Source organism: Populus nigra, chromosome 14, assembly GCF_951802175.1.
Source record: "Populus nigra chromosome 14, ddPopNigr1.1, whole genome shotgun sequence".
Taxonomy (NCBI): Eukaryota; Viridiplantae; Streptophyta; class Magnoliopsida; order Malpighiales; family Salicaceae; genus Populus; species Populus nigra.
Genome location: NC_084865.1, coordinates 15,093,019 through 15,118,733, shown reverse-complemented (window position 1 = coordinate 15,118,733; position 25,715 = coordinate 15,093,019). Strand labels below are relative to the sequence as shown.

Here is a 25,715-nt window from a genome sequence, read left to right as displayed (position 1 = left end):
AGAGAGTACAGAGTGAGGTATAGATCCTATTCTTTTCTGGTGCAGTGGTTGCTTTCAGTACTGTTAATGCCAAACCTGTTGTGCTTTCACCATCCTATATGCGCAGATCTACATGGTTAGTTTTGGTTGAAGTCAAGAACTCAATGGCTTGTCATTTTATACAATAGTTATTTGTGAATTCTCTGCTTGATTTGATTAAATTCACCATCCATTTCTTCTAAACTGTATGGCTAGTTGGACATGGTTGAATTGTCTCTATCCTCCTCCTGCACCACTTCAAGGCAAAAACAAAATGTATGCCAGCTTGGCTTGAATCATCTGTCAACATCTTCTACTCGTTTTGTTACCCAGTGCCATCCATTATCATTCTTTCTGATCTCCTTGCTTGCAGTAATTTTGTGTTGCACCATATATGCTGCCCAACTAACTTGTAAGGTCATTATTATTTTGTCCAGTCAGAATTTTGTCATTTTTATGCATAGACTACTGGTGGAAATGGGAAATTTGCTCCCGTTTCGATTTATTGGTTTTCGAGTTTGAAGAGAGTGGACCATGATGAAAACGTAGAGCCTTTTTTATGACTTGAATTCTTACATAAGTCAATGTAGCCAGCATGAAGAAAGCAAACAAAATGCATGCCAGCTTGGCTTGAATTGGGTACTGTTGGTTTTTCATATGGTATTATTATTAATATTATATTACGCAAGAGTTCGTGGAAACTGGATGGTGATGATCCACCAGTTCTACAGTACTGCTCGCTCACCCTTGTTTGCCTCATCCATCCATCCATCCATCCATCCATCCATCCATCCGTGTCCTTTGAACCCACATTATCACATAAGCTATTATATGGAAATTGTCCTCCTGCTCCGCTGGAGGCCGCCCTCTGACAAAAGAGATATTGCAGGCGAAGGCTTGGACCATTCGATCATCATCATCATCATAGCAATGGCCCATTTCACCACGGAGTCTGAGCCCTACCTCTATATATGATATCAACAGAACGTTGTATCTTAGTTCCAGGGGTTTTAATTTTTAAATAGTTCACCGTTCAATGTTCTGGTTTTTATCCTTTCTTTCTTTACCCATTTCCCCTACTATTTTACACAAAATTGATAAACAAAGTATTTTGAAAAAGAAAATGAAGCTGATATAGAGGATTTGTGTTCTTAAGAAATATGCATGGGGGTGATTCAATTCTAGCTGATGCTCAAACTTGCTTGAAAATTCTCTTGATGGTCGGTCGAGTAAAAACATAGGTATGAAATAATAGTTATTCAGACCATGAGGACTACCTAATTAAATGCTTAAACTACAGGGACTCGATCATAATTAATTATTTTTAACTCTCTAACTTTAGGGGTTCCAAAGACCCGCGCGCAAGTTCCTTGAAGAGAGAGAGAAATCTAGACCGTCGGTATAAAAACCTGAGAAAACTCCAAGGGTGGATATATGTTGCCAAGTCATGGATCCACGTCAAAAAATCATTTCCCTCACACATCAAAAACCGAAAGCAACCAATTGGCGCCATTGTAAAACCGCCAAAGCTGGAATTTCCCTCTCTTTTATTTTCATTTCCCCCCTTAAAAAACACAGCTAAGCCCATTTCTTCTTATTCTCAAAACGAAAAAAATAAAAAGCATCACTCAAAGAGAAGAATTAAGGGGAAAAAAAACATATTTCTCACGAGGTAGAAGAAGTAGAAGAAGAAATGGCAAGGAAGAGAGTGGAGGCTGAGTCTACAGATGGGTCTGTTGATGCCAATACTACCACTTCACTTGTTCGTGCGAAAGATGGCAGTGCTTTTACTAAGTGGTATTTACTTGCTTTCCCATTTTCCCCACCTTTTTATGCTAATAATCCTGAGTTTTTCTAATCTTTGTCTGGAGGTTTTAAAGAAATGTAGCTTTTTTTAGGCAAATTCTGTTTCTGGTTTTTTCTTTCTTAATCTAATTCCGTGTCATTGACTTGGTTCTGGGGTTTAAAATTATGGGTTCTTTGAATTTCCGAAGAAATGGAGAAACCCAGTCACAGAAAGTAATAAATTAATGAGATAACTGGCGGGTTCTGTTTTTTGAATTGATTTGATGAGAGGAATTGGATTGAAATGTGAAATAAATTTATGCAGTGAGGAGTGCAAGAAGGATGTGCCAGTGGCTCTTATAAGTTTCCACAGCTGTAGCCTTGATGCTAAGATCAAGATGAATTTGGGTTGGTTCGGTACCATCGTCTTTGTGTAATTAAACAATTAGTTTTATCACTTGTTAGTAGGTCAATTACTAAATGGGTTTTAATTACTTTTTATGATTTAGAGGCTCAAGTTGTTGAAAAGCCAAGTGAAGCTAAGCAGAAACCAGCTGAGAGGTACTAGTTTCTTGTACTAGCTTATTATTTGGCTAATTATTTGTTATAATTTGGTTATTATGAATTTACGATTTGGTTTGTGATTTTATTTTTCCTTTTGTAGGAAGAAAGGAAGTTCAACTGAGCCAAAATTGAAGAAAGCTAAAAAAGAAAAGAAAGGCAGGGATCCAAATGCACCGAAACGCCCTCCCACTGCATTCTTTCTCTTTATGTAATGCTCTCTGCTGCTTGTTTGTGTGATGCAGTATAATGTTGTGATAATTTGTTTAATTGGGGATGCTTGCATTGACGTGTTTCATTGTTTAATTAGGGATGACTTTAGGAAGGAATACAAGGAAGCGAACCCGGACTCTAAGGATGTTAAGAAGGTAAATTAAATGTAGTGTTGTATGTCATTTTCAGGTTTATTTTGTGGGTTGGGTTTACTAATGCAAATGCTGTGTTTAACAAAATTCAGGTTGCGAAGGAAGGTGGTGTGAGATGGAAGTCAATGACCGATGAAGTGAGTGTTGGTTTAACACATTGTTATAATCATTTGTGTACACACTTAATAGCTATTGAATGGTTTGTAATTGTTTTGTTTTCACTCGAATTTATTTCAGGAGAAGAAGCAATATGTGGATAAGGCTGCTGAGCTCAAGGCAGAGAATGACAAGGCATTGGAGAGTGACAACGCTGAAAATGAAGATGTGGGTTCGCAATCATTTCTGAATTTATTGATTTATTGACAATGTTGTTATGGATTTAATACTATAAGCTGTTTGTTTCGTTTGTTCTTATTCAGGACGAAGGGGTTTCTTCAGAGAAGGAAGTAGCCGATCTTGAACTGCGAGATAAAGAGGAGGAAATTTGAAAGTGTTTATTTTGTAGTTCTGTTTTCTGGTAGTGAGTCTGCCTAGTTGCCTTGTAAATTTTGGATCTGCTTTGGTTAACTGGTATGGAATTTGTTTAGAGCAATGCAATCTTGGTGTTTTCAAGTATGAGTTGCAGTTTATTTAGATTCTTGGATGCAGCTTCTTATCTTTTGAGCCATTAATGTGGCTGAGCTTTTAACTTCTTTCTTTAATGGTGATTGATGGTGCCCCATCATACCTTTAATATGAGATATGAATTGCGGTTGCTGAGATTTGGATGTTCAATTTGATTCTACCATGGCCTGTCTGATGAGCTGTGCCAAATAGCAGTTTTTATAACTATAATTGTAACATGGTCAATGCCAATCTTGAGTTACCAATCCTGTAGACAAGTTGTATTTTCATGCATGCTTGTAGATGGTAAAAAAAGGATGTTACATTGCAAACATGGAGTGAAAATGGCTATAAATAATGGGATTTTATTTCTTCAATGACATGACATGTATCACTAAACATGGCTACAGGAATTTTAAGCAAAAGAACAAAAAATGAACTATAACTGTTGCAGAAAACATAAACTGCCATCCTTGCCTCAGGTGACAATGCTCATTTGATATTGAGCTTGTATCCTTGGTAATTGAGTCAGCATCAGACTGGCCCATTTCTCCTTATTTTTCATTTCTTTGTCCTACAAAGTGGCAGAGGTTTGCCACATAAGCATAGATTGTGAGCATAAGCACCTGCAGGGAAGATATTATAAGGTCTACCTTGTGGGATCTCTCCACAAAGCCTGTTGGCCCTGAAGCTTGCATGTCTCAGATTTGTAATCCCCAACAAGCTGGCTGGGATTTTCCCTGTGAGTCTGTTGATAGATAGGTCAAGCCATTGAAGATTCGACAAGAGCCCCAAGGTAGTTGGAATGGTGCCTGTTATCTGGTTCCTTGAAATATCCATCCTCTCCAGTTCTTTCAGGTTTGAGATTGAACCAGGGAACTGACCTGTAATCTTGTTGCTTCCTATGTTTAGAACCTTCAAGCTCAATCCTTCAATGAATTCTGGCATTGTGCCTGAAATTTGGTTCCCTGATACATCTAAAACCTCCAAAAAGCTGCATGTCCTGTTATTTAAGATCCTTGAGAGAAACCCACTGAGCTGATTTGATTGGAGCTCGATTGAAGAAATTCCATCCGGCAATTTGATGTCGAAAAGGTCAAACTTCAATTGGTTGTTTGACAGCTTGAGCTTTTGCAAATTAGACATGTTGGTGAAGAAACCAGCAATGCCATCTACGAGGAAGTTATCAGATAGGTCTAAAGAGCTCAAAGAATCTGGTCTTGTAAATTTTGGAAGGTTTCCTTCAAGTTTACAGCCAGCTAGATGAACATCTGAAAGTTGTCTATCTTTGATCCAAGCAGGAACTGTCCCTAAACTGAGGTGGTTGTAGGACAGGTCTATTGACAATAGAGAAGGAAGACCTCTGCCTTGAATAACTGGAAAGGGATCTGAGAGCCCATTTCTGGATAAGTTAAGGTACCAAAGGTTCTGTAAGCTTGAAATGGATGAAGGGATTTGACCTGTAAGCCTATTAGAACTCAAAGAGAGATGAGTAAGAGATTTTAGGCCTGCAATTTGGTTTGGGATTCTTCCTGTCAGCTGGTTATGATCCAGGGACAAGTCCTGAAGTTTGACCAGGCTGAACAGTGAAGGTGGTAAGAGCCCAGACAATTGGTTATTGGACAGGTCAATGAAGGTGAGGTTTTGAAAGTGCCCCAGAATATCTGGAATCAACCCAGACAACAAATTGAAACTCAAATCAAGAGATTGCAAACTAAGGAAATTTTGGAAAGTGGTTGGGATAGGACCTGATAACAAATTTCTTGCTAAACTCAACTGCTGGAGCTTTTTAAAATTACCTAGGCTTGGAGGAATCTGCCCTCTCAAATGGTTTCCATTCAATGAGAGGATATTGAGCAAGGGCAAACGGCCTAAACCAGGAGGAATGTTCCCTTCAAGAGAATTATCCTCTAGGACCAATTGTGTGAGATGGGTCAAACTAGAGAAGCTTTCAGGAATAGGACCTGCAATATGCTTCATACCACTTATCACCATCACCTCTAAGAATGCCAAACTGCCAAGAGAAGGTGACAAAGTGCCCCTCATGTAAATGCCACTGTCCCTCGCAGGTCCCTGCAACACCAAATCAGTAACCCTACCTGTAGCAGGGTTGCATTGAACACCCTCCCAATCCCCTCCACAACAATCCTTCCCTATCCATGAAGAGAGAATATCTGTAGCATCCTTCAAGATTCTTGCTTTGAAGCCAAGAAGAGCTACCCTGTCCGCCTCTGAGCAAACTGAGGTCTGCAGTGGGGTTATTGTTTGAGCAAGTGACAGTGGTGAAACCACAGCAAGAAAGAAGGATAGCAGTAAAAGCTTAGAAACCCATCCTAGAATCTGCATTTTGGGAAGTGGGTCTTGATCAGATCAGAGAGATAGGTCTTAGAATATATGGATTTTTGATCTGACAAGAAGAACTTTGAATGGGAAAAAGCTAATACACTCTGAGCACAAATAAAGTAAGAAAAGGGTGTAAAGCAGACCTCTGTGGTTTATTCTATTCCATTTCTTCACGTAGACAGGAAGGTATAATGATGATAAACATGATTCTTAAGAGAGATTTCAAGAAATATAATTGTGGTTTCAACAGAGGGCTGCAAGAAACCGAACCATGTCTCTTATATTTATAGCAGTACCATAATAAAGAAGGAGAAAAAAAAAACCCTAGGACATACCTTCTTAGGTTGTTTTTTACTGAATTTTTGATGAGTTTAAAGAGATTCACATGGAAAATTGTGACCGTTGATGGATGTATCACGAGGATCCTATATGTTATTTGAACGTTGGAGCGCACTTCATTCAAATTTACTGCATTTCCACCCTGATTCAAATCAAATCAAATCAAATCATTTTTTTTTTGTTTTTGTTTTTGTTTTGCTATAGTATAGTCCATAACCTGATGCCCTCCCAATTGCTATATGGACCTATGTAGTATCATCATTTTTTGTAGCTGGAATTTGCTTCATAGCTAATTAGTTCACGTGAGTGAACGTACCATACCAGAGCCTTTTTACTCTCCTCTGTTTGATAGCTCTCATGTCATAATCTCCTATTTCGATTGTCATAGAATTTGTACAGGAGTGTTTGTCTACCTCCGATACATGTGATCTGAGTTTGCTCTTCACCTGTTGTTATTACCCCCCTGTCTTAGTTTTATTGATTTGAATTAATTTTGACCAGGTCTTATTAGTATAAAATCTTAAAAATTAAAGTTTATATATCCCTTACAAATATTCTTGTTAAATTTTTATAAAACATAAAATTAGAGAAAAATATTAGCGAAACCTCCATTGTACTGACCTTTAAAAAAGACTAAAAGCATATTGAGATTGGAAGGCAGGGATTTCCGACACAACCATATTGAGATCAAAATTAAAAATAAGTTTCTTGAATGAAATTGAAGGGCATATGTAGAGCTACCATCAATAAAAAAGCTACGGAACGGATAGCAGAGGCCCCAACTCGAGTGATTGGGCGAGGTGCAAGAGATGGCTTTAGTGCTGGACCCTAAGTAGTTAGGAAGGAGATGAAGGGCCTACCATGCATGTTATCGTGGTACTGCAGGAGAGCAGAATGTGACGGAACGTTAATTGCAAGTTGTGACCGTTTGATGATAATACAAGTTGAAATTGAAAGGAAAATCTTGACAAAAAAGTAATTAATTTCTTTTGATGGAAAAGACAAAAGTAATTATGATGACAGTTAATCAAAAGGAATGGTTTAGATTCATTTTGTACTACACCTGGTGATTTCATGTGTCAAGTTTCAACCACCACCATATAATTCCCCCTTCGGGGATAGATAAGGGAAGACGATATGCTTATGATTATTGTCTTTGCTTTTCCTAATTAATCCGAAAGGAAGCTTGCTTGCTTCCTTGCTTAGGCCTTGGATCATGTCAACAGGGTCAGTCCTTTTGCTTAGTGGGATCATGCTTGTGCCCCCCTAACTGCAGAAAGAAAAGAATACTTGCTTGGTTAAAGCCATTCTTTTCCTGTTCACTAGAGAATTTAGGTCAATATTACATGAGAGTAGTGCTATTCTATACTGTGTTGAAATAATATTTTTTTCTTTGCCTTTCTTTATCACGATTCCTAGCTTAATTTGTTTCTGGTGGAGATTCAAGAGCACCCTTGTCATTAAATAAAAGCTTGCATTTAATCTCTAAGGTATATAATTCACAGGAGAAGGCTTGTATAAGTCAAGAAATGTTGAATTTCTTACATGGAGCTTGTCAAAACTACCGTTCTTGTCTTGCAGATTGACTTGTCTGCTTCTACAGTTTCTTTTTTTTCCACCATAGATGTATTGTCCTTTTGTCCTCTTTTTCCCGGTTGTACACATACCATTCCTTGCTTAAATTGCCCAGGTCTAATAATAGTGTAAAAGGAAAGAAGGATATATAGAAGAGAAAAGGAAAAGAGAAACACGCGTGGAGAGATTAAAAGACGGGGATTTAATTTATCTAGCTCTCCAACAAAGATGTTAGAGGAGAAAGGAAGCCCTCGTTACATTCTGCGCCTTTTGATCATCTTCACTGCTCAAATCTCCATCTGTGAAAAATAATTACCAAGTTCAGACTTAAAATGATGAGGATTGTTACTTTCGGCTACATCTTATTTTCGTCTGTCCTGTTCGTGGAACTCACAGCATTAATTTGGCTATTGAAAAAGCTCCCCAGCCAAGACATGTGGTGTCGATATTTGTCCTGGCAAGAGAAGGACAAAAGCCTGCCTTCGCTTTTCAATAATGCTGTCAAGAAATGTGTTTTTTTCTTCTTGGAATTTTTTCTCGGCATCTGTTATCAGTAGTTACCTTTGATCGATGTTCTATGCCTGTGAGTCGGGGCTTTAACCTTTATATCTTCAGTATGATTTATATATTTAAGACCTGATCAAGAAATGTACCCTAAAACCCCCCAAAGATCAGACGCATCAAGGAATTATACTTGCAGCAGACCGAAGATCACAAGTGGGATCCTCACCGCACAGCAGAGGGCTCATGAATAATTATCACTAATAACTGGTTAATGACAAGTTTAAAATTGTCTTATTGCCTGTCCAATCACCCTAACAATTCCTAACCTTCCACTAACGAGACACGAACCTATTTGATTTGTCGTGGGGGCCACATCCGACCGTTTATTAGCATATAGAGAGAAGAAGAGAATGTTTATATCAACGGTAATGGTTCAAAAATCTTCACGAGAGCTGGAGTGTTAAAACCCTAGACAGAATTAGTGAGACGATCGATAATTATGAATCTAATATATTCACAGGAAATCAATTATGGGTTCTTAATCATGAACTCCCAGTTGAGTTATTAAATAAACAATATCGTCTTTAAATCCCATTTCAATTGACATTAATGACATCCGATATGACTTTCCTCAAGCAAGTTTCTCGTCAAAGAAAAAAGAGGAGGAGGAGGAGGAGGAAATAGGCTGCGATGATTGCGGTAGAACGAGGAGCAATGCCCCACCTGGAAACGACAATGTTGACTGTCTAACATCATTATAATATTTCTTTGCTCAACTCTCGGCCTGGATTGTGATCAGTTTGGAGCCCTCTTAAGTTGAAGTTCATGGAAGGCACCAACACACATTGGATAAAGGTAAGTAAGATCATTGTCCAAATTTGCTCGATGATGAGAGCAACCCTAACACATGTAAAGGGTCCCCTACACTTATGATCGTGACATGGCTGTGTATACCATGTACGTACATGAATTAATTAATTAATGGCCTCACGGCCAGTTTTACCATGTAATGAATGATCTCGAGATGTTTTAAAGGGGAGATGTGAGGAGGGATCGGGTAGCTTGTAGGGTTCTTCTTGATGCTTTAACGGCTTTAACGAAATGGAACGCAATCTAAATTCTAAACTCTAAACTTTATCTCAAATCAAAACAAAAACGATTCACCATGCTTCACACAAATGTCCCAATGTGATATGTAGGTTAAGAAAAAGAAAAAGGGAAGGAAAAGGAGCATGGTGGTCCATTTCACCCTAGTATCTCACCTAATCGTTGACATGTTTTGAATTCCTTTTTCATTTGATGCTTACCCAGCGATCCTTAATTAACAGTACTGTTATGGATGTATAGAGCAAGTACTGTTTTTAATAATATTAACTAGCATGCATATATATATATATATATAGCCATCATATATATATATATATATATATATATATATATATATATATATTTCACAGCAAAAAAGGGAAAACGTACGTACGTTGCAATGGTGAATTCATGAGCACCCATCTCTGTTCATTTTGGCTGTAGAATTGATACTTGTATTGGCGAGTTGAAGTGCGAAAACCGAAGGCATAATAAAGGGAGGGAGTAGCAGAGATTGGTAAAGTGGCGAGAAACATTTTATAAGAATCGGTGGTGGGCTACTACACTAGCTAGCTAGCTACTACAGCTGTGTTTAACTTTTGCAATCCAGCCTTTACTACAAAAAGAAACACCAACACATGTTAGTTGCAAAAAGTCCTGGTTACATGCCCCTTTTCTTCCTCTTGTAATCTCAAAAAATAGTGCCTAAATCATTCCAGATTGTCGACCGAGCTGTAAGATTAAATCCGGTGCTTGCTTCAATTATCTCCGCGACACAATAAATAAGATCACCACAATTTTACGAGCACAAGCTGTTCTCGACTACCCCCCTCCCCCCTTCTCTCTTCGTGTGTGTATATATGAGTGATATTTTTTAAATCGTATTGTTGGTTAATGGATTTTAGTTATTACACTTAATTGGTTCAATAGGTTGACCGGGAAACTCGAGATATATTGCAAGATTTTAATCCCATTAAAACCTACTTTAGTTGATCCGATTGAGTTTTTAGTAATATAACTAGTCAATATATTTTAAAAAAAAAAATCAAAGAAAAACAATTTACCGTCATTTTCTTAGAACGGCTTGATATATTTACAATGATCACAAGATTGCAAACTTATAAAAATTAAAATCAACAGAGAAAGTAAATCTAAGTAACCACCACCACCACCGAATCTTCATTGGATGGGATATCTTAGTAAAGGCTTAAGAGTTCAACCAGAATGGTGGCCATGAAGCGGTTCCATTCCAGTCATGATAACATAGGACAATGATGGGTTTGATGAGATCATGAATGGACATCCTTCAATCAACAATGAAGTTGATTGGCCTTGCTATACAATATTGTAAGGATAAAATCAGTGAGTGCACACCTAACTAGTTATCCACTTTAAGGAAGGTCCATTTCCAATTATAAAGTAAGATTGATGTGTTATACAATGATGTCCCATGCTTGAAAAATAGCCTTCCCTGGAAGACAAGGGTTGTATTTAAATTAGGATTTGATAACTAACAATTGATTTTTTAATTCTATGGTTTAGGGATATTATGATGCCTTAAAAAATCTAAATAGCCCAGGAATAGGGTTTGTGGGTTGGATAACCAGTTAATCAATTGGTCCTAGAAATCTCATTTATTTTTCCTAGTCAAGGTGATTGATAATTTATACTTGATGTTTGGTAGGCCAAGGTGGCTTGTAGCTAGTACCTGCAAAAGATTCCAATTGATGGAGATATAGACTTTTCGATAATAAAGTCAATAATTTTATAGAGAGAGAAAGTGCAATGATATTTTAGAAAGATAGACTTTGAAAATATATATGCTAAAAATATTGATAATTAAGAGATTGTGAATCTTTGTTATGAAGGTCTCACGGTGTATTTATAGCCCATGAGTCTTGTGTTTTTGTGAAGAGAATGGTTTAGAGTGCAATTTTACCCTTGTGATATTTGAAGTTGTATTCTACTCAAAATAACGTGTATTGGATCAGTATAAAATACCAAGGGACCCGCATGGGGTCCTAAATTTTTTTTCCTAGCAAGTGTTGGGCTCAGGCAAGGTGCCCGAGTCTATTAGAGGTGAAAGTGGGTCTGGACACACAATCTGGACCTAAACACGCTAGGCTTAGGCATGACAGACTGAGCCCACGAGAGGTGAAAATAGGTCAGAGAGCATTACCTGGACCCAAACACACTAGGCTCGAGCATGACAGCCCGAGTCCACTAGGGGTAAAAGCTGGTTCGGATGCGCTATCTGGATCTGAACTTGCTGGGCTCAAGCTTGACTGCCCGAACCCACGAGAGGTGAAAGTGGGTTCGAGTATGCTGCATAGACCCAAACATGCTGGGCTTGGGCTTATTACAGGTGAGAAGTGGGTCTAGGCGCATTGCCTGAACCCGAGTATGTTGGGCTTGGGGCACGTTCTCGAGACTGAGCCTACAGGGGTGCTGGGCATGTCATGCGCACACTGGGTGGACGCTCAACAAGGCATGCGCCTTGCATGGGCTCGGGCAATACATGCCTTATAGGGAGTTAGGCCTGGGCCCAGGCTCATTGGGTGCTTGGCTCAGGCTACCATGTTTGAGCCTTCTCTCTTTCAGCCCCCTGCTGTATTTTAGGTCGGAGATACCAAGTCTAAGCCCAAGGGGTGTTCTTGTTGGGTTTGTCTTGGTGGAATTTTCTGGGTCTATTTTGGGTCCATTTTATTTGAATCCATCACCAGTCCCTCAAGTCTTTGTTGTTACATCATCCCAAGTCTTTATGGTATTAATCCATAAAACATGTGAAAATACCTAGTTATATTGACGAGTTTATTGAATTTTCTTCATATAAAAAAAGGGGTTGAAAACCTGGAGAGCCCATGTGTAAGGGTGTGCACCATATTTGAAAAAATTTCTAAGTATGTAGAGGGAAACCATGGAGGAACTCATACTTAGAAATTTTTTTAAGAGGGTGAGGTAAGATATAAAAGACTACATAATTATAATTTTTTTTAAAGAGTCAAAGGGAACATATAGAGGGTGGTGGAAACCCATGAAGGGTGATCCTTGATGATAGCTATACTTGGAAATATTTCTAAAGGGCAGAAAGGACAGATCCATAGAGGGTGGTTTTATAGCACTAGGAAAATCAGGTCCATCCCTTGAAGAGTGGTCGCACTGGAGTGTGAAGGGTATGTTACCTCACTAGATGGTATGAGGCATGAAAACCCTTAATTGAAGAAAGATCTCACTGAACAATGGGAGGTTTGTAGCCTTTTTTATGGTGGCGTCAGGGGGGGGTTTAGGAGCCCTTTAAAGGTTTGTAATCTCTTTTGTGATGGCGTGGGAGGTTGGAAGCCCCTCGCTGAAGAATGGTTAGTGGTGTGTAAGAGATATGTGACCTCTCTAGAATGATATAAGACATGAAAACCTCCCATTAAAGAGTGCTACCAGTCCGATACTGTACTAGAAAGGTGTGAGATCCAAGATCAACTCCTAGCGAATTGACGAGAGGCCCCTAAGCATCACTTAAAGAATGAGGATCTTAGATAATCCCTGATAAAATGATGAGAGGCTCCTAGGCATTACCTAAAAAATAGGGGATCCCGAATCAATCCCTGGTGAATTGTTGAGAGGCCTCTAGGCATCACTTGGAGAATGAGGATCCTAGATAAACTCCTGGCTAGTTGGTGAGAGGCCTCTAGGCATCACCTAGAAATGAATGATCATGGATCAACCCTTGGTGAATTGATGAGAGACCCTTAGGCATCACCTGGAGAATAGGGATCCCAAATCAATTCCTAATGAATTGGTGAGAGGTTTCTAGGCATCTCCTGAAGAATAAAGATCCTAGATCAACCCCTAGTGATTGTGGGGATATTGATTTAGAGAGACCAAGTCAATTCCCTTCAAGGAGAGTGGCCGAAAGTCCTCATTTGAGATATGTAGTTAGGGAATGTATGTTAAAGATATATTATTTTTATTTAAAAAATAAACTTACATTCTCATTGAAGATTATACATTATAAGGTGATTTGTTGGGATTCAAGGAGCCTGAAGAGTTTAGTATGAAACAACAAGATTGGTAATTAAGGTCCATCCCATGGTAATTGAGAGAGCGTGTCTGGAGTACCAATTATATATGCGGGTATCGTAATGACATGAGCGACCCTTAGAGGGAATTGTATGAAGGCAAAATACTTTCCTGAAAGTCATTTTGCCCAAACTCTTATGAGTAGTGTAACGAGCTATGGATGATGGGCTTAAGTGTGTTACCATAGTTGCCAAGACTTGTTGGGGTGGAAAGGTCTGATTTTGACCTTGAGTTGCTAATACTGTTTAGGTGAGAAATTGCACCTGACTTGTGAGTTATTGAAGGTCTGACTGGGTAGAAGTGTTTGTGATAACAAGTAAATTTACCTTACAGCCTGATCCATGTGTGTCTTAATTGTGTGCCATAGAATAGCCTGAAAATATCAAAAATAAGTTTTAGAAATTAATGGCTTTTTGATCAGTTTCCCACAAACAGAGCCACTAATGATGTCCCAAAAAATCCAAGTAGCCTAGGAATAGGGTTTTCAGGTTAGATAACCGGTTAATTAATTGGTCCTAGAAGTCTCATCTATTCTTCCTAGTCAAATGTGGTTGATAGCTTATACTTAGTGATTGGTAGGTCAAGATGGCTTGTGGCTAGTACCTGTAAAAGGTCCCATTTGATGAAGGTTGAGACTCTTCGATGGTAAAGTCAGTAACTTTACAGAGAGAGAAAATGTAATGATATTTTAGAGAGATAGACTCTAAAAATATACATGCTAAAAATATTGAGAATGAAGAGAATGTGAACTTTTATTCTGAAGATCTTATGGTGTATTTATATATAACCTATGAGTCTTATCGTTTTACAAAGAGAATGATATGTAGTGTAATTTTCACATTGCGATATTTTAACTTGTAATCTACTCAAAATAATACGTATTGGAACGGTATAAAATACCGAGAGACCCATATGGGGTCCAAGAAAAAAATCCCTTGTGAGTGTTGGGCTTAAACAAAGTGCCTAAGCCCACGAGAGGTGAAAATGGGTCTAGGAGCGCTGTCTAGACCCAAACACACTAGGCTCGGGTGTGATAGCCTGAGTCCACGAGAGGTGGAAATGGGTCCGGACATGCTATGTGGACCTAAAAACGCCGGCTCTAGTATATTAGAGGTGAGAAATAGATTCAGGTGTGCTACGTAGACTTAAATATGTTGGGCTCGAACGTGGAAGCCCGAGTCTACAGGGGTGCTGGGGTGCACTCTCATGCTAGGCGTGCACCCTGCATGGGCACAAGCAACAACCTGAACCTAGGCTCTTTGAATGTTGGGTTCGAGTTATCACGTCCAAGCTCACTCTCCTTGGACTCTTGTTGTAATTTGAACTTGAGATACAATCTCGAGTCCAAGGAGTATTTTTATTGAGCCTATTTAAAGAGAATTTTTTGAGTTTATTTTAAAATGTTTTTTGAATTCATTTTATTTAAATCCATCAAGATATTTCCTAAACCGTTAAAAATGTATTTTTAATTAGAGTAGGAGTAAGATAGGAGGCACCAAGTAATTTAACCATTGTAAGAGGAGGGCCTTGATCCGGTAAGTGGGGAGAGGCTGCCATTTCCTGGCAAACGGTTTGGCCCATTTCCTATATCAATGTTGGAGCCAGGACTCAGGAGGTCAATTTGTTTTTCTCTCAAGTTATCAACAAAATTGTAAATCACATCCAACCAACCATAATGGAGCCGTAGTCTCAATATGATATATATATCCTTGTCATCAAATAAAAAAAAGAGAAAGTAGCCATACCATTATAGGTCCACAATTGAAAAGAAAACCCGGAGAAGTAAATGGATCTTCACAAAACAAAATACTAAATATAGTGTTCTTTCAGGCCATTTAAGCAAAGGGTAGAAGTCACCATAGTAGTGCCTTGACTCTGCCTTCTTCTACCTACCTAGGCAGTGCGCATCTTATTTAGTGCCTGCACACATGAATGGAGCGACAAAACCAGTTACCTCACAAGCCCTAAATTAAGGATGCCCCAAGATGTCTGCGGCCATGACTTCTCTTTAGCTTTCATCAACAAGACCCTGGCCCAAGCAATCCATCCTTCCCAAGACATCCTCTTATCCCAAGGACTCCCCCACTCTAACAAGAGTGTGACCCCTCTCTCAGCTTCTTTCTCGGCCTCCTCAAACCTCCCTTTTGTCAAATAAAATTGACCCAAGACCACATGAGGCTCACCAACAAAAGGGTTCTTCTCAATGCTGCTCAACAACAACTCCTCAGCCCTCTCCAACCCTCCCTTTGAGGTATCACAAACAGCTTCCCAATACAAGTCCCTTGCCACTACCTGCTCTCTTGCATCCAAAACTTGAGTACAATTCTCAAAAACTGGTGCCAACACAAGCTCTATATCTTCATCTCTCTCTCTGTCAACTTCAAAACCACCAGCCCTCTTCCTCTCTTCAATAAAAATCTCTTCCTCTCTCACAATCAAAGAGTAAATTGCACCCATCCTTGATATTGAATTGATCCATAGCCCTGGCTTGCCATCTCCAGGCCACAAAGCACCAAAATTATTCCCTAGAAACTCAAGACGACCATCGAAGTTTTCAAACAGCAAATCTTGAAAACCAAAAAGTTGATCACTAAAATCAGCCATGGTCATCAAGAGAAAAACACCCACCATTCTTCTGGTCACTAAAACATCTTCCCCACTCTTTATATGCTTCACTGTTATCCCACTGGCAGGCAAAAGAGAAGCCAGTTTCTTCCTCCAAGACTCCTCTCCATTGAACAAACCCTTCTCTCCTGCATTCCTCAGTGACAACTCAGAAGCTTTAAGGTGTTCAACAAGTTCTATATCAGAATACTTGAACAACAGACCATCATGGATCAATGATTGGCGAGGGACAATACAAAACAAGTGAATCAACCTTTCAGCAGCCTCACCAACATGGTTGCGAACAACATCTCGACCGGTGTTAGGATCAAAGATAGCAAGATTGACATAAGAATTGGAATATGCAGAATGGAAAAGGCCACAGAGACAGACAGAGTCAGGGGCTTTCCATATCTTGAGAATACGGTAAATTTCAACTAGGTGATCGAGAAAGCTGCCATGTTTGTGCCAGCATTCACCAGCACCAACAGAACGTAACACAGAAATGAGGGAAGGCAAGTTCTTGTCAATGGATTCTAGCTCTCCTCTAAGGAAAGGACGAGCTGAGGCCAAAAGGGTTTGCAGGTAGTTGGTTTCTTGGGAATCTTGACATGGTGAGACAGTGAAGGATGAGGGCATGGTTTAATTAGATGTTGAGTGAGCTACGGGAGCGTGAAATGGACGGAGAGGAGGATTTTGCTAAAAAAAAGATATGGGGGGTGGGAAGTAGCAGAGGCGTGAAGGGCACTGATTCTCTTAATGTATCAAAATGGCAGATCAGTTGGAAGGGATAAGGACTGTTTTGTCGTGGGAGGGAGTTGAGATCACTTACGACTCTAATGAGAAAGACAGGAAGTGGTGCTGCGTTTCTCTCAATTATTATTAGCTAAGTACTCTTCCTAAGAGAATTAGGTTACTTATGTGCTTTATTTAAACCTCCTAAATATATTTATTTAATCATTTTGTCAATAGTTAGTCGGTGCCCTTACAAAAATCCAAGTGGGAGAGAAGGTTTTAAACAAAATAAATTAATGGGGATTTTTATTTTTAAATGAGGAGCGGATCATGTGTCATCGATTCGCTTGATAAAAACATAAATAAAAAAAGTTACAGCCAGGCTCGAAGTGCGGCCCAAGCATGCCTCACTTGCTATTGACGCATCAGACCAGACACGGAATATGAAATCGACGGTGGAAATTTCATATAAATTTATTTTTTATTTAAATTTATTTTTTTTATATTTTCATATCATTTTAATATACTAATATTAAAAATATTTTTTTTAAAACTATTATTTTAATATATTTATAAACAAAAAAACAATTTAAAAAACAATACTATCACACTTCCAAATACTCTCTTTTCTTTTTCATTAGTTTTCTCTTTTTGCACTCCGGAAAGAAAATAAAATAAATCAAGTCCAGCTTTCAATTATATGTGTAATTGCAGGTGCAGAATGCATTACATGTATAGTTGATTTCAATGATAAATCTCCAATGATAATAAAACTGCCAGTCAGTGTCAAAGAAAGAAAAAACAAACATTGTTTTTGGAAGAGTCGGCACCAATAATTCCTTGCATGAAGCAGGCCTTCAGCTTCTAGGTGTGGTTCATTAGGCTTAGAGGCTAGAGCTAAGTTCAGGAATCATATCAAGTGCTTTCAAAATGAAAGCATATATGAATGCTTGTTCTTGAAGCTTCTCAAATCTGCACCAAACAAAATATAGCATCTTAACAGATTAGCTAAAAAGTCACCCCTATATTTTAAAAGACAGGAAAAACGAAGAAATCTCGTATTTATGGTTTCAAGATAAGGATAGTATAGAGGTCATGAAAACTCTTAGTTATGCAATCCTTAACAGCACAAATCACGTCTTCTAACATCATCCTCAATGCAACTAACTCTCTTGCTCAAGTTCCTCTTCACAGTTCGGAATCGTGGAATGAAATGAGTAACTTTAGACAGAGCAGAAAACATTACCTTCCTGACTTCGATGAATGTCCAGCACCAAATTCACATTTCAGCAGTAGTATGTTATTGTCAGTTTTGGTCTCCCTTAGCTTTGCCACAAACTTGGCAGGTTCCGAGTACATAACACGAGGATCTGTTGTAACATGCCAAAATATAGATCAAATGCTAAAAGGAGGACTACAAGCATTAGACGTTGAAAATATCATAAAGGATCAATGTGATTGCTTGGTTGATGATGTGAGCAACCCGATTTTTGAACATCTAAAGAAACTTTAAAAATTTGCAATGCTGTTTAAATATTAGATGTCTATCCCTGAAAGACTGGTCGAAGATTACCAATTAGCAAATGCATTATAGCGCATGGTCTTCAGAAAAGTTCAAAGTTTTTTTAGCACAGTGGTTCCTCTAATATACATAAATAAGGTTGCATAATTTTAGTTGTTTGAGCCTGTTAGAATTCTTCTATTTTAATCACCATTAATTACTTTACTTCTTTAAAAAAGATATCACTAGGGTTTTGGTGCCTATTTAAGAGCATCTTTTAAATGTTTTATGCAGGCTTATTGATAATTGAATTGAAAATTGATATTTAACTTTGCTATCATCATTCTCTTCTTCATTTCTTTTCTCTGTTTATCCCTCTCCTAATGGGACTTCTTTATTCTCTACTTTGTCTTTTATTTAATCCTTCTCCTATAAGGGATTCTGCTCCATCTATCTTTGTTATTACCCTATTCTACATCACCTCTGTAGGAATAAGAGTGAGTTTTGAAGAAAATGTTTAACACGCTACAAATCTACAAGTCAGTACCAAGTACCCAGGTTTTCATTTCAAGTCCACACTCTCAATGAGGCTTAATGCCTTGCTGATGAAGATGTAAAAATGAGCTTGATGGGCCACCTAACAAAATAATGGCAGTAACCAATGCCTTCTCTTTTTATTAAGAGTGCTACAAAATTTTGTACAAAGGACTTTCATTCCAAAGACTTCCCTCATACAACAGAATTTTAAGCAAGAAATTCATTTATAGTGGACTCTGAATCAGCTTCAGCAGATAGTTAAGGTCAGTTTTGCTGAGCAATGACAACAATCTCCCCACTCATCCACCTGTCTATCCTAGAAAACTTCATGTGCATTAAGAACTTGTAATGGAAGATCTTAACTAACTAAAAGCAAACACTCACCATGCTTCTAAAACTTGTACAAAGAACTTTCATTCCAAAGACTTCCCTCTAACAATAGAAAATTTTAAGCAAGAAATTCATTTATAGTGTACTCTGAATCAGCTTCAGCAGATAGTTAAGGTCAGTTTTGATGAGCAATGAAAACAATCTCCCCACTCATCCACCTGTCTATCCCAAAAAACTTCATGTGCATTAAGAACTTGTAATGGAAGATCTTCACTAACTAAAAGAAAACACTCACCATGTAAGCCGGCTGTAACAAGAATATGAGGATAATTTTGAGCCTTAACCTGTGCAGAAAAAATCACAGGTCTTGGTCATTGAAAAATTAGATAAAGAATAATACTACAGGACTAGTATAAAGCTAGGCTGTTTTATCAAGTTGTGACAGTACATTCTGATTTCATGCGTACTATGCTATTGATCATGAACATGAGGAACCAATTCATAGCTGAAAACTTACATTATCAACAGGAGAATATGACTTCATATAGTGGTAAAACTCCTCCTTCCGAGGGTCTCCCCATTCCTACAGTAACCAAAGAAGTGATAAGCAATTAGCACCAAGCCACCAACACATATTATAATTGCAGCAGGCAAACGATGAACATCTAATATATATCTATATATATAAAAAAAGGATCTCAACTCCGAAGGACAAATTTGAACTCCATGAAATGCAGGACCTCAAATGTCAAGACATCATCATACATAGATGTTAATATATATAATATATATTGGAGCCTGCTATTTCTATTGCAAGCCACTAGGTTCAGAGGTGATCAAGTTGGATGGTCCACAGAACTAATGTTTATATACATATATGCGGATTAAGCACAGAATGAGAGGGAAAGAAAGGAGAAAGATATTATAGTTACTACAGGGCGTTATCCATATGTAGCTGCTTTATGCACATCATATGTTGTGGAAAGTATGATGGATGCACCGAGTCATCAAATCAGTGGAAAGTCACATTCCATATAAATGTATCCCAATGAAAGTCAATTTTAAAGGTAGATAAAGCTCAAATTTCAAGGGGAAAAAAGTTTACCTCCCACTCTGAAGTTGTAAGGGGGATAGTTGGATCAAGCATTGTCGTCAAAGCATCTACAAAAGGTACTCCAGCAAAAGCAACCTTAAACAAATCAGGCCTCATGTTAAGCACAGAGCCCATAAGCAACCCCCCTGCGCTCCTTCCTTCAATGCACAGTTTTTCCTTCGAACAGTACCTCTGTTCTATTAAATACTCTGCACAAGCAATAAAATCTGTGAAAGTATTCTTTTTCTTTAAGCACTTCCCATTCTCATACCACTGTCTTCCCATTTCACCACCTCCACGAATGTGAGCAATGGCAAATATAAAACCACGATCTAATATAGATAATCTTGATGCCTTGAACCAGGGATCTATGCATACCTACCCACAACAAAAGATTCTGTGATATCAAGCATTTCAAATGGAACTTTAAAACACAGGAGTGAAATCAGAAAAACTTAAAACTTTAGACTCCATAATGTAAAAGACACTGCATCCTAGTTAACATGCATGCAAACTTGAAAATTCCATGCCACTGGTGACTGACAAATTTAAAAAGAAGAGTGCTTATTAGAGTTAAAGTGCAGCTGCTTCCTGCAAAAGCACTAAAGAGTAAGACAGCCTCCACATCCTTTCCAATCAGGACCTCATCTTGGAATAATCATAACTAGGTCACAATCTTTTCTGGATGAACAAAATAAAAGGAAATATTTGTCTAGTGACTCTAGTTATATATTGTTTACCAATAATTAAATAAGCAAAAAGCAAATCAGAATATAGAAGAGCCAAAGACTTCTTAGCATCTGCATGCACACTTTTCATGAATGGCATCCTGTGAGTCTGAAGTGATTAAATAAACTATGACTTAAAACTTTCATGACTTGCACAGCCATAACTAAATCATGATGGAAGAAAAACTATAGATGAATGTGGACATCACACTTGATTCTATCTTGAATTAAAAGTTGCCCACACTAAATAAATGACACAAGGATGTGTTGACGTCATATCTCACAATAATGCCCACTAAAAACCATAATCTTCAAAAAGATTCACTTCAAATAAATTACACAAAAGCAAGCAAATCCGTGACAAATAAAAAGCAAAGAAACAACACTTTAAGGTAAGTGGCAACAACTTATTCAACTCTCATATTACCTCATATGAACCATATCCGTACAGAAGTAATGGATCAGATCCATCAAGGTTCACAAGATTCTTCCTATAGACAATTGACATAGGGACCTGAGTGCCATCAGAAGCAGTGGCCCATTTCCTTTCGGTAAAATACTCAGATGCATCAAAGCCTCCCAAGACCTTAGTACAATAGTGAACAAAATAACACGTGATTATCACAAACTACTTGAATGCAAATGATTAACAAAAAACTTCATATATGAAGAATAAAAGAAGGTGCATCTAACTTATTTGAATTCACTGATTTCACTCTGGTTACCAGAAAAGAATTTGGTGCACAAATATTTACAAACAAAGCCTTGACAAGTTCTATTTTTATTGAAAACACTAACTTGATGCATGTTTTGTGGGATTTGAACCAGAAAAGATATTCTTATATCTATAAACACTATTTCAAGGACCCAAAAGTAATGTAACAGTTGATAACGTTGCAAAAGAAATTTGTGCATGCTTGCGCGTGTGAGAGAGAGGGATCAATCTGAGCATATCAAATGCTGTAAACTTCTCACAAAGGAACTAGGAACACAAGAAAGTTATCATAAAACAAATGCAGAATCTGAAAAGCAAAATCACTGAAGGATGAAGAGAAGCTACTTTGCTGCAGTTCCCAAGCATAAGACTTGTGAAGAATTTAGGAAAAACAATGTGAAGCTTCTACGTTTCACTATGCAGGCAAACGCTGCATGATTATAAAAAAGCTTGAAGTCTAACACAGAGAAAACTCATTGATTTTGCAACATGTAGGAAGAAAAAATATTCAAAGACAACAGTACCAATTTTTTTGTAAAGGAAACAAATGTCTCATGCCCCACACAAGAAATGCCTAAATAAATAATTAGTAATATATGAAAAGTGCTTGTTCATATCTTACTGTCTCAATTTTCTTAACAACAGAAGTGCCCGTGTTCATATCATAGTCGTACACAGAGTCAGGCGTTCTCAATGAGCTATAAGAAAATCTCAAAACGCTAGAATTAAATTCTGATCCTGCTGGATCCACTGTATATACAGGGTCGATAAAGTCAATAGCCCGGCCAACTTCAAGGCTTGTAAGTGGCTCATCAACAGCTGGTAGGCGATATACAGTTACCTTGGGCAAACCATTTTCACGCTCATATACAGCAAGGTGGTTGGCAAAAAGATGGGTATCCTGAATTTTTATTCTGATTAAAATCCAAAATAGATAAGAACAATAAGAGTCAGCAATGACAGACATTATCTTTTTCATATTTATATATAAAATCCAAAGCAATTTTCATGAGAACTGCATTGCACAAAACAGTTGTGAACATAATACAGTGCATGATTACAATTTGGCACATTAAATATTTTCCATTTGAGCAGATATATTTGGTTCCAAGACAAGATTCCACCTCAATCCAAACAAAAAAAGAGAATCCCATTTCTAAGAAAGTGAATGTTACCTTTCTCTGTGAGGAATAAGAACTGTTGTTACAGACACGTCATCCACTGGGCAGGCTAGTAATTCTGAATTGAAAAACTCTTCACTTCTTCTTATAATAAAGAAATGATTTCCACGATGGCTGGCCCGGGTATCAATCCCAACAACACGAGGAGTCAAAACCTTAAGACCATCCTCGGGTTTGGAAGCATCAATAAAAAAGATAAAACTTGTAATTTTGCTTTCAGACCCCACAAACAAAAATTTTTGACTCTCTGATTTTTGAAGACCAATAGAAAATGTATCATCCTTCTCATGATAAAGGCAAATATCACTTGATTGGTCCGTTCCCAGCTTATGTAACCACACCTATCATAAGAAATAAATCCAAGCCATCACTATATTAATCCAACAAAGAAGATAAAATTGATGGAGTTCCAATTAAAAAAGGGAAAGCTGGTTTTGAATGAGAAATTCATTTACTGCAGAGGCTGGACCTAAACAGATGATTTCCAGGGTGGTTGTGATAATAAATTATGCAGTGCCACATACTGGTTTCACATTATGAAGTAGAGTATACTTTAAAATGCAGAGTCAGGGCAACTTGATCAAATAAGAAACTAAAATTTACACATAAAGAAATATAATTGGACTACAAAAAGGGTTAGGATATTGTAGAGAGTACCCTTAGAATCTAATATAGTGCAATTAAAGAACCACATGCTTGAGAAGCAAAACCATAGCTAACATGATAAACACGCAGCCATACTTCATCTCTTAGGGATTAATGTACAGCTGAATAAATAATTGGTTTCCTTCACATGGGAGGGGGACTGTATAATGTATAGGACAGAAAAGTTGTTATGCATGTCAATTCTCTGCCTCTGAGAGGTTATTAGTTTGGACCAAGTTAAAAAAAACATAATAAGCTTTTAACCAATTGCTCTTCAATTTTCTAGGCATAGTGAACCGCAGCTGCAATTATAAGTGTGAGAAACATGGTGAAGCATGGACTAAGTGCATGTGAAAGGTAAGAAGAAAGTAATTCTACTGTCAAAGTTGAAGCAATTAATTCTATGCATAAAATTAAAACAGATTACAAGTACCTTATCAGGCCGAAGGATCTCATCCATTGTTATATAAACCAAAGTGTCATCGTTGGCCCACTCAACATGAGATGTTACACTTGTCAGAGGCTTCCCTACAGGAGCTCCAGTCTCTGCATCGATGACATGAACACTATAAATTTCATCACCTTTTGTGTCTTCAGCATATGCAACCAACTTATGATTTGGACTAACCTGAAGAAACAGATGAAAATTAAAAAAAAAAAACAGAAATCAACAAATAAAAAATGCAAGACAACTCAAATCCAGGAACAAAAAAATCAAGCAGTGGTAGCTAGATTTTCTACTTTGAAAGCCTGAATGCTGTAAAATCTGTGCTCTTGGGCTTTAACGTTCTCATCAAGAATAACATGCTCTGGAGGATCATCAGGTCCAGTTGGCATTGTATCATGGACAGAACATGGTGTTGTGTTGTAATTGGGTATAAGCCGGCGGCAATGCTGAACATACTCCTTTCCCTCCAAATTCCTTGTATAGTAATAGTAAGGCCCTTTTCTATAAGGCGCTGATATATCATCCTCCTTGATTCTCCCTCGTATTTCTTTGAATAGTTGATCCTCAAATTGCTTGGTTCCTAAAACACATTATACACTCCATTAATTCTTGTTTCTACAAAAAGCGCTTTTTCAATTTGAATGAATTTTCAAATTTAGCTTTCATGATCACTACATAAAAGTTGATTCTTATCTAACCGTATAAGCCAAACTCAGCAATGAAAGTTTCTTAAGGTCAAATCTTCAAATTCATCAATTTACTACATAACAAGTTCTAAAAAAAACAACACTCACACGTTTCACTCATTTTATTTTTTTCAATATCCATTAGATTTCTCAATGTGAATAAAGTCCAACTTTCGCTAAGTTCAACAAACAACCTGAAATCTCATAAAAAAATTCTTTAGCAAGTAAATTACAAATATCTACTTCTCAGATTCACAAACAAGGGCAAGAAACAAAATTTTTATTATCTATGGACAAAACAACAAAACACAACAATAACCCACCAATTAAAACACGATTAATCTCAAAATTAAGTACACTAACCCATGTTCTTTCTCGTTTAACATTAAAAGTTCCAAACTTTTTTCTCAATAAGAAAAAGCAAAACTACGTAATAAATCCTTAAAGGAACAACACTAAGTGACTAACCAGACATAACAGAATCCGTGTAGGCATTCTCTTGTTGAAGATAAGAAAGAACCTCGGGATTGGTTCGTGAATCATCACGAAGCCAATAGTAATTGTCCACCCTAACGTCACCAAACATCTCCATCTTGTGCTCGACCTTCTTTGCAACCGGTGGAGAATGCATCGTGGCCGTTGATGAGGAAGAGGACATTGATCTTACGGTGTTAGGAGATGAAAGGGAAGCAGAGAGTGGAAGTGCAGTGACAAGAAGGCTGCGAGTGTTAAAATGGGAGAAAGGAAAATGACGCAACATTTGATACTTCGCGTGTCTCCGAGAGTATAGTTTTTTAATTGAAAATATATTAAAATTATAATTTTTTTTTATTTTAAAAATTATTTTTAATATTTTTAAAATAATTTAAAAATATTAATTTTAAAAAAAATAAAAATAAAAATAAAAAATATTTAAAATTTTTAAAAATATTTTTATAACACAAAAACATATCAACTTCATATAAATAAAAACCATTTCTTTTTCTTTTCGCATCCAAAGCAAATACTATCATTTATAAAACCATCATCAAAGAAGCCAGAAAACATGCATGAAGTTATTCAATTCAATGAAAATAAACGCAGTTTTTACAGGACAGAATTGCATAACTCACAACCTAAGGCCAGCCAAACAAACAAGTATACATATTGTTGAATGTTTGTTTGCATTCGCTTATAAATGGAATTTTTCAGGGTGAAGATCAAAGTACTAGCTAGGCTAAGGTATTTGGTTTTAATGATAAACAAGATACCAAAAAACC

The 25,715-nt window shown here is 37.5% G+C and overlaps 4 protein-coding genes across 4 annotated transcripts; 1 reads left to right on the top strand and 3 right to left on the bottom strand.

Moving 5' to 3' along the window:
* Positions 1-1,546: 1,546 nt before the first annotated feature.
* Positions 1,547-3,344, top strand: LOC133673217 (high mobility group B protein 7-like). Its single transcript, XM_062093932.1, has 8 exons — positions 1,547-1,815; positions 2,129-2,211; positions 2,313-2,364; positions 2,468-2,575; positions 2,675-2,732; positions 2,822-2,866; positions 2,967-3,053; positions 3,149-3,344. The coding sequence occupies exons 1-8, from the start codon at positions 1,712-1,714 to the stop codon at positions 3,215-3,217; spliced, it is 606 nt and encodes a 201-aa protein (XP_061949916.1). The 5' UTR covers positions 1,547-1,711; the 3' UTR covers positions 3,218-3,344.
* Positions 3,345-3,677: 333 nt separating this feature from the next.
* Positions 3,678-5,948, bottom strand: LOC133673216 (LRR receptor-like serine/threonine-protein kinase GSO1). Its single transcript, XM_062093931.1, has one exon. It carries the CDS (start codon positions 5,676-5,678, stop codon positions 3,894-3,896), a length of 1,785 nt encoding a protein of 594 aa, XP_061949915.1. The 5' UTR covers positions 5,679-5,948; the 3' UTR covers positions 3,678-3,893.
* Positions 5,949-14,937: 8,989 nt separating this feature from the next.
* On the bottom strand, positions 14,938-16,738 carry LOC133673187 (uncharacterized). The gene has a single exon (XM_062093888.1). The coding sequence runs from the start codon at positions 16,494-16,496 to the stop codon at positions 15,204-15,206; it is 1,293 nt and encodes a 430-aa protein (XP_061949872.1). The 5' UTR covers positions 16,497-16,738; the 3' UTR covers positions 14,938-15,203.
* A 524-nt stretch (positions 16,739-17,262) lies between these two features.
* Positions 17,263-25,238, bottom strand: LOC133673186 (uncharacterized). Its single transcript, XM_062093887.1, has 11 exons — positions 24,925-25,238; positions 24,064-24,350; positions 23,756-23,950; positions 22,672-23,018; positions 22,119-22,410; positions 21,209-21,367; positions 20,066-20,431; positions 19,478-19,543; positions 19,256-19,304; positions 17,839-17,962; positions 17,263-17,564 (listed from the first exon to the last, which is right to left on the bottom strand). The coding sequence occupies exons 1-11, from the start codon at positions 25,214-25,216 to the stop codon at positions 17,477-17,479; spliced, it is 2,265 nt and encodes a 754-aa protein (XP_061949871.1). The 5' UTR covers positions 25,217-25,238; the 3' UTR covers positions 17,263-17,476.
* Positions 25,239-25,715: the final 477 nt, after the last annotated feature.

Bases quoted from the DNA above. Each gene is read 5' to 3' on its own strand.
- LOC133673187 (XM_062093888.1), bottom strand. From the start codon at position 16,496: ATGCCCTCATCCTTCACTGTCTCACCATGTCAAGATTCCCAAGAAACC.
- LOC133673186 (XM_062093887.1), bottom strand. From the start codon at position 25,216: ATGTTGCGTCATTTTCCTTTCTCCCATTTTAACACTCGCAGCCTTCTT. The intron at 24,351-24,924 runs GTTAGTCACTTA...AATGTGTTTTAG, and splicing joins CACGGATTCTGTTATGTCTG to GAACCAAGCAATTTGAGGAT. The intron at 17,565-17,838 runs GTAATGTTTTCT...TGTTTGGTGCAG, and splicing joins CATTCATCGAAGTCAGGAAG to ATTTGAGAAGCTTCAAGAAC.
- LOC133673216 (XM_062093931.1), bottom strand. From the start codon at position 5,678: ATGCAGATTCTAGGATGGGTTTCTAAGCTTTTACTGCTATCCTTCTTT.
- LOC133673217 (XM_062093932.1), top strand. From the start codon at position 1,712: ATGGCAAGGAAGAGAGTGGAGGCTGAGTCTACAGATGGGTCTGTTGAT. The intron at 2,365-2,467 runs GTACTAGTTTCT...TTCCTTTTGTAG, and splicing joins AAGCAGAAACCAGCTGAGAG to GAAGAAAGGAAGTTCAACTG. The intron at 2,867-2,966 runs GTGAGTGTTGGT...AATTTATTTCAG, and splicing joins GGAAGTCAATGACCGATGAA to GAGAAGAAGCAATATGTGGA.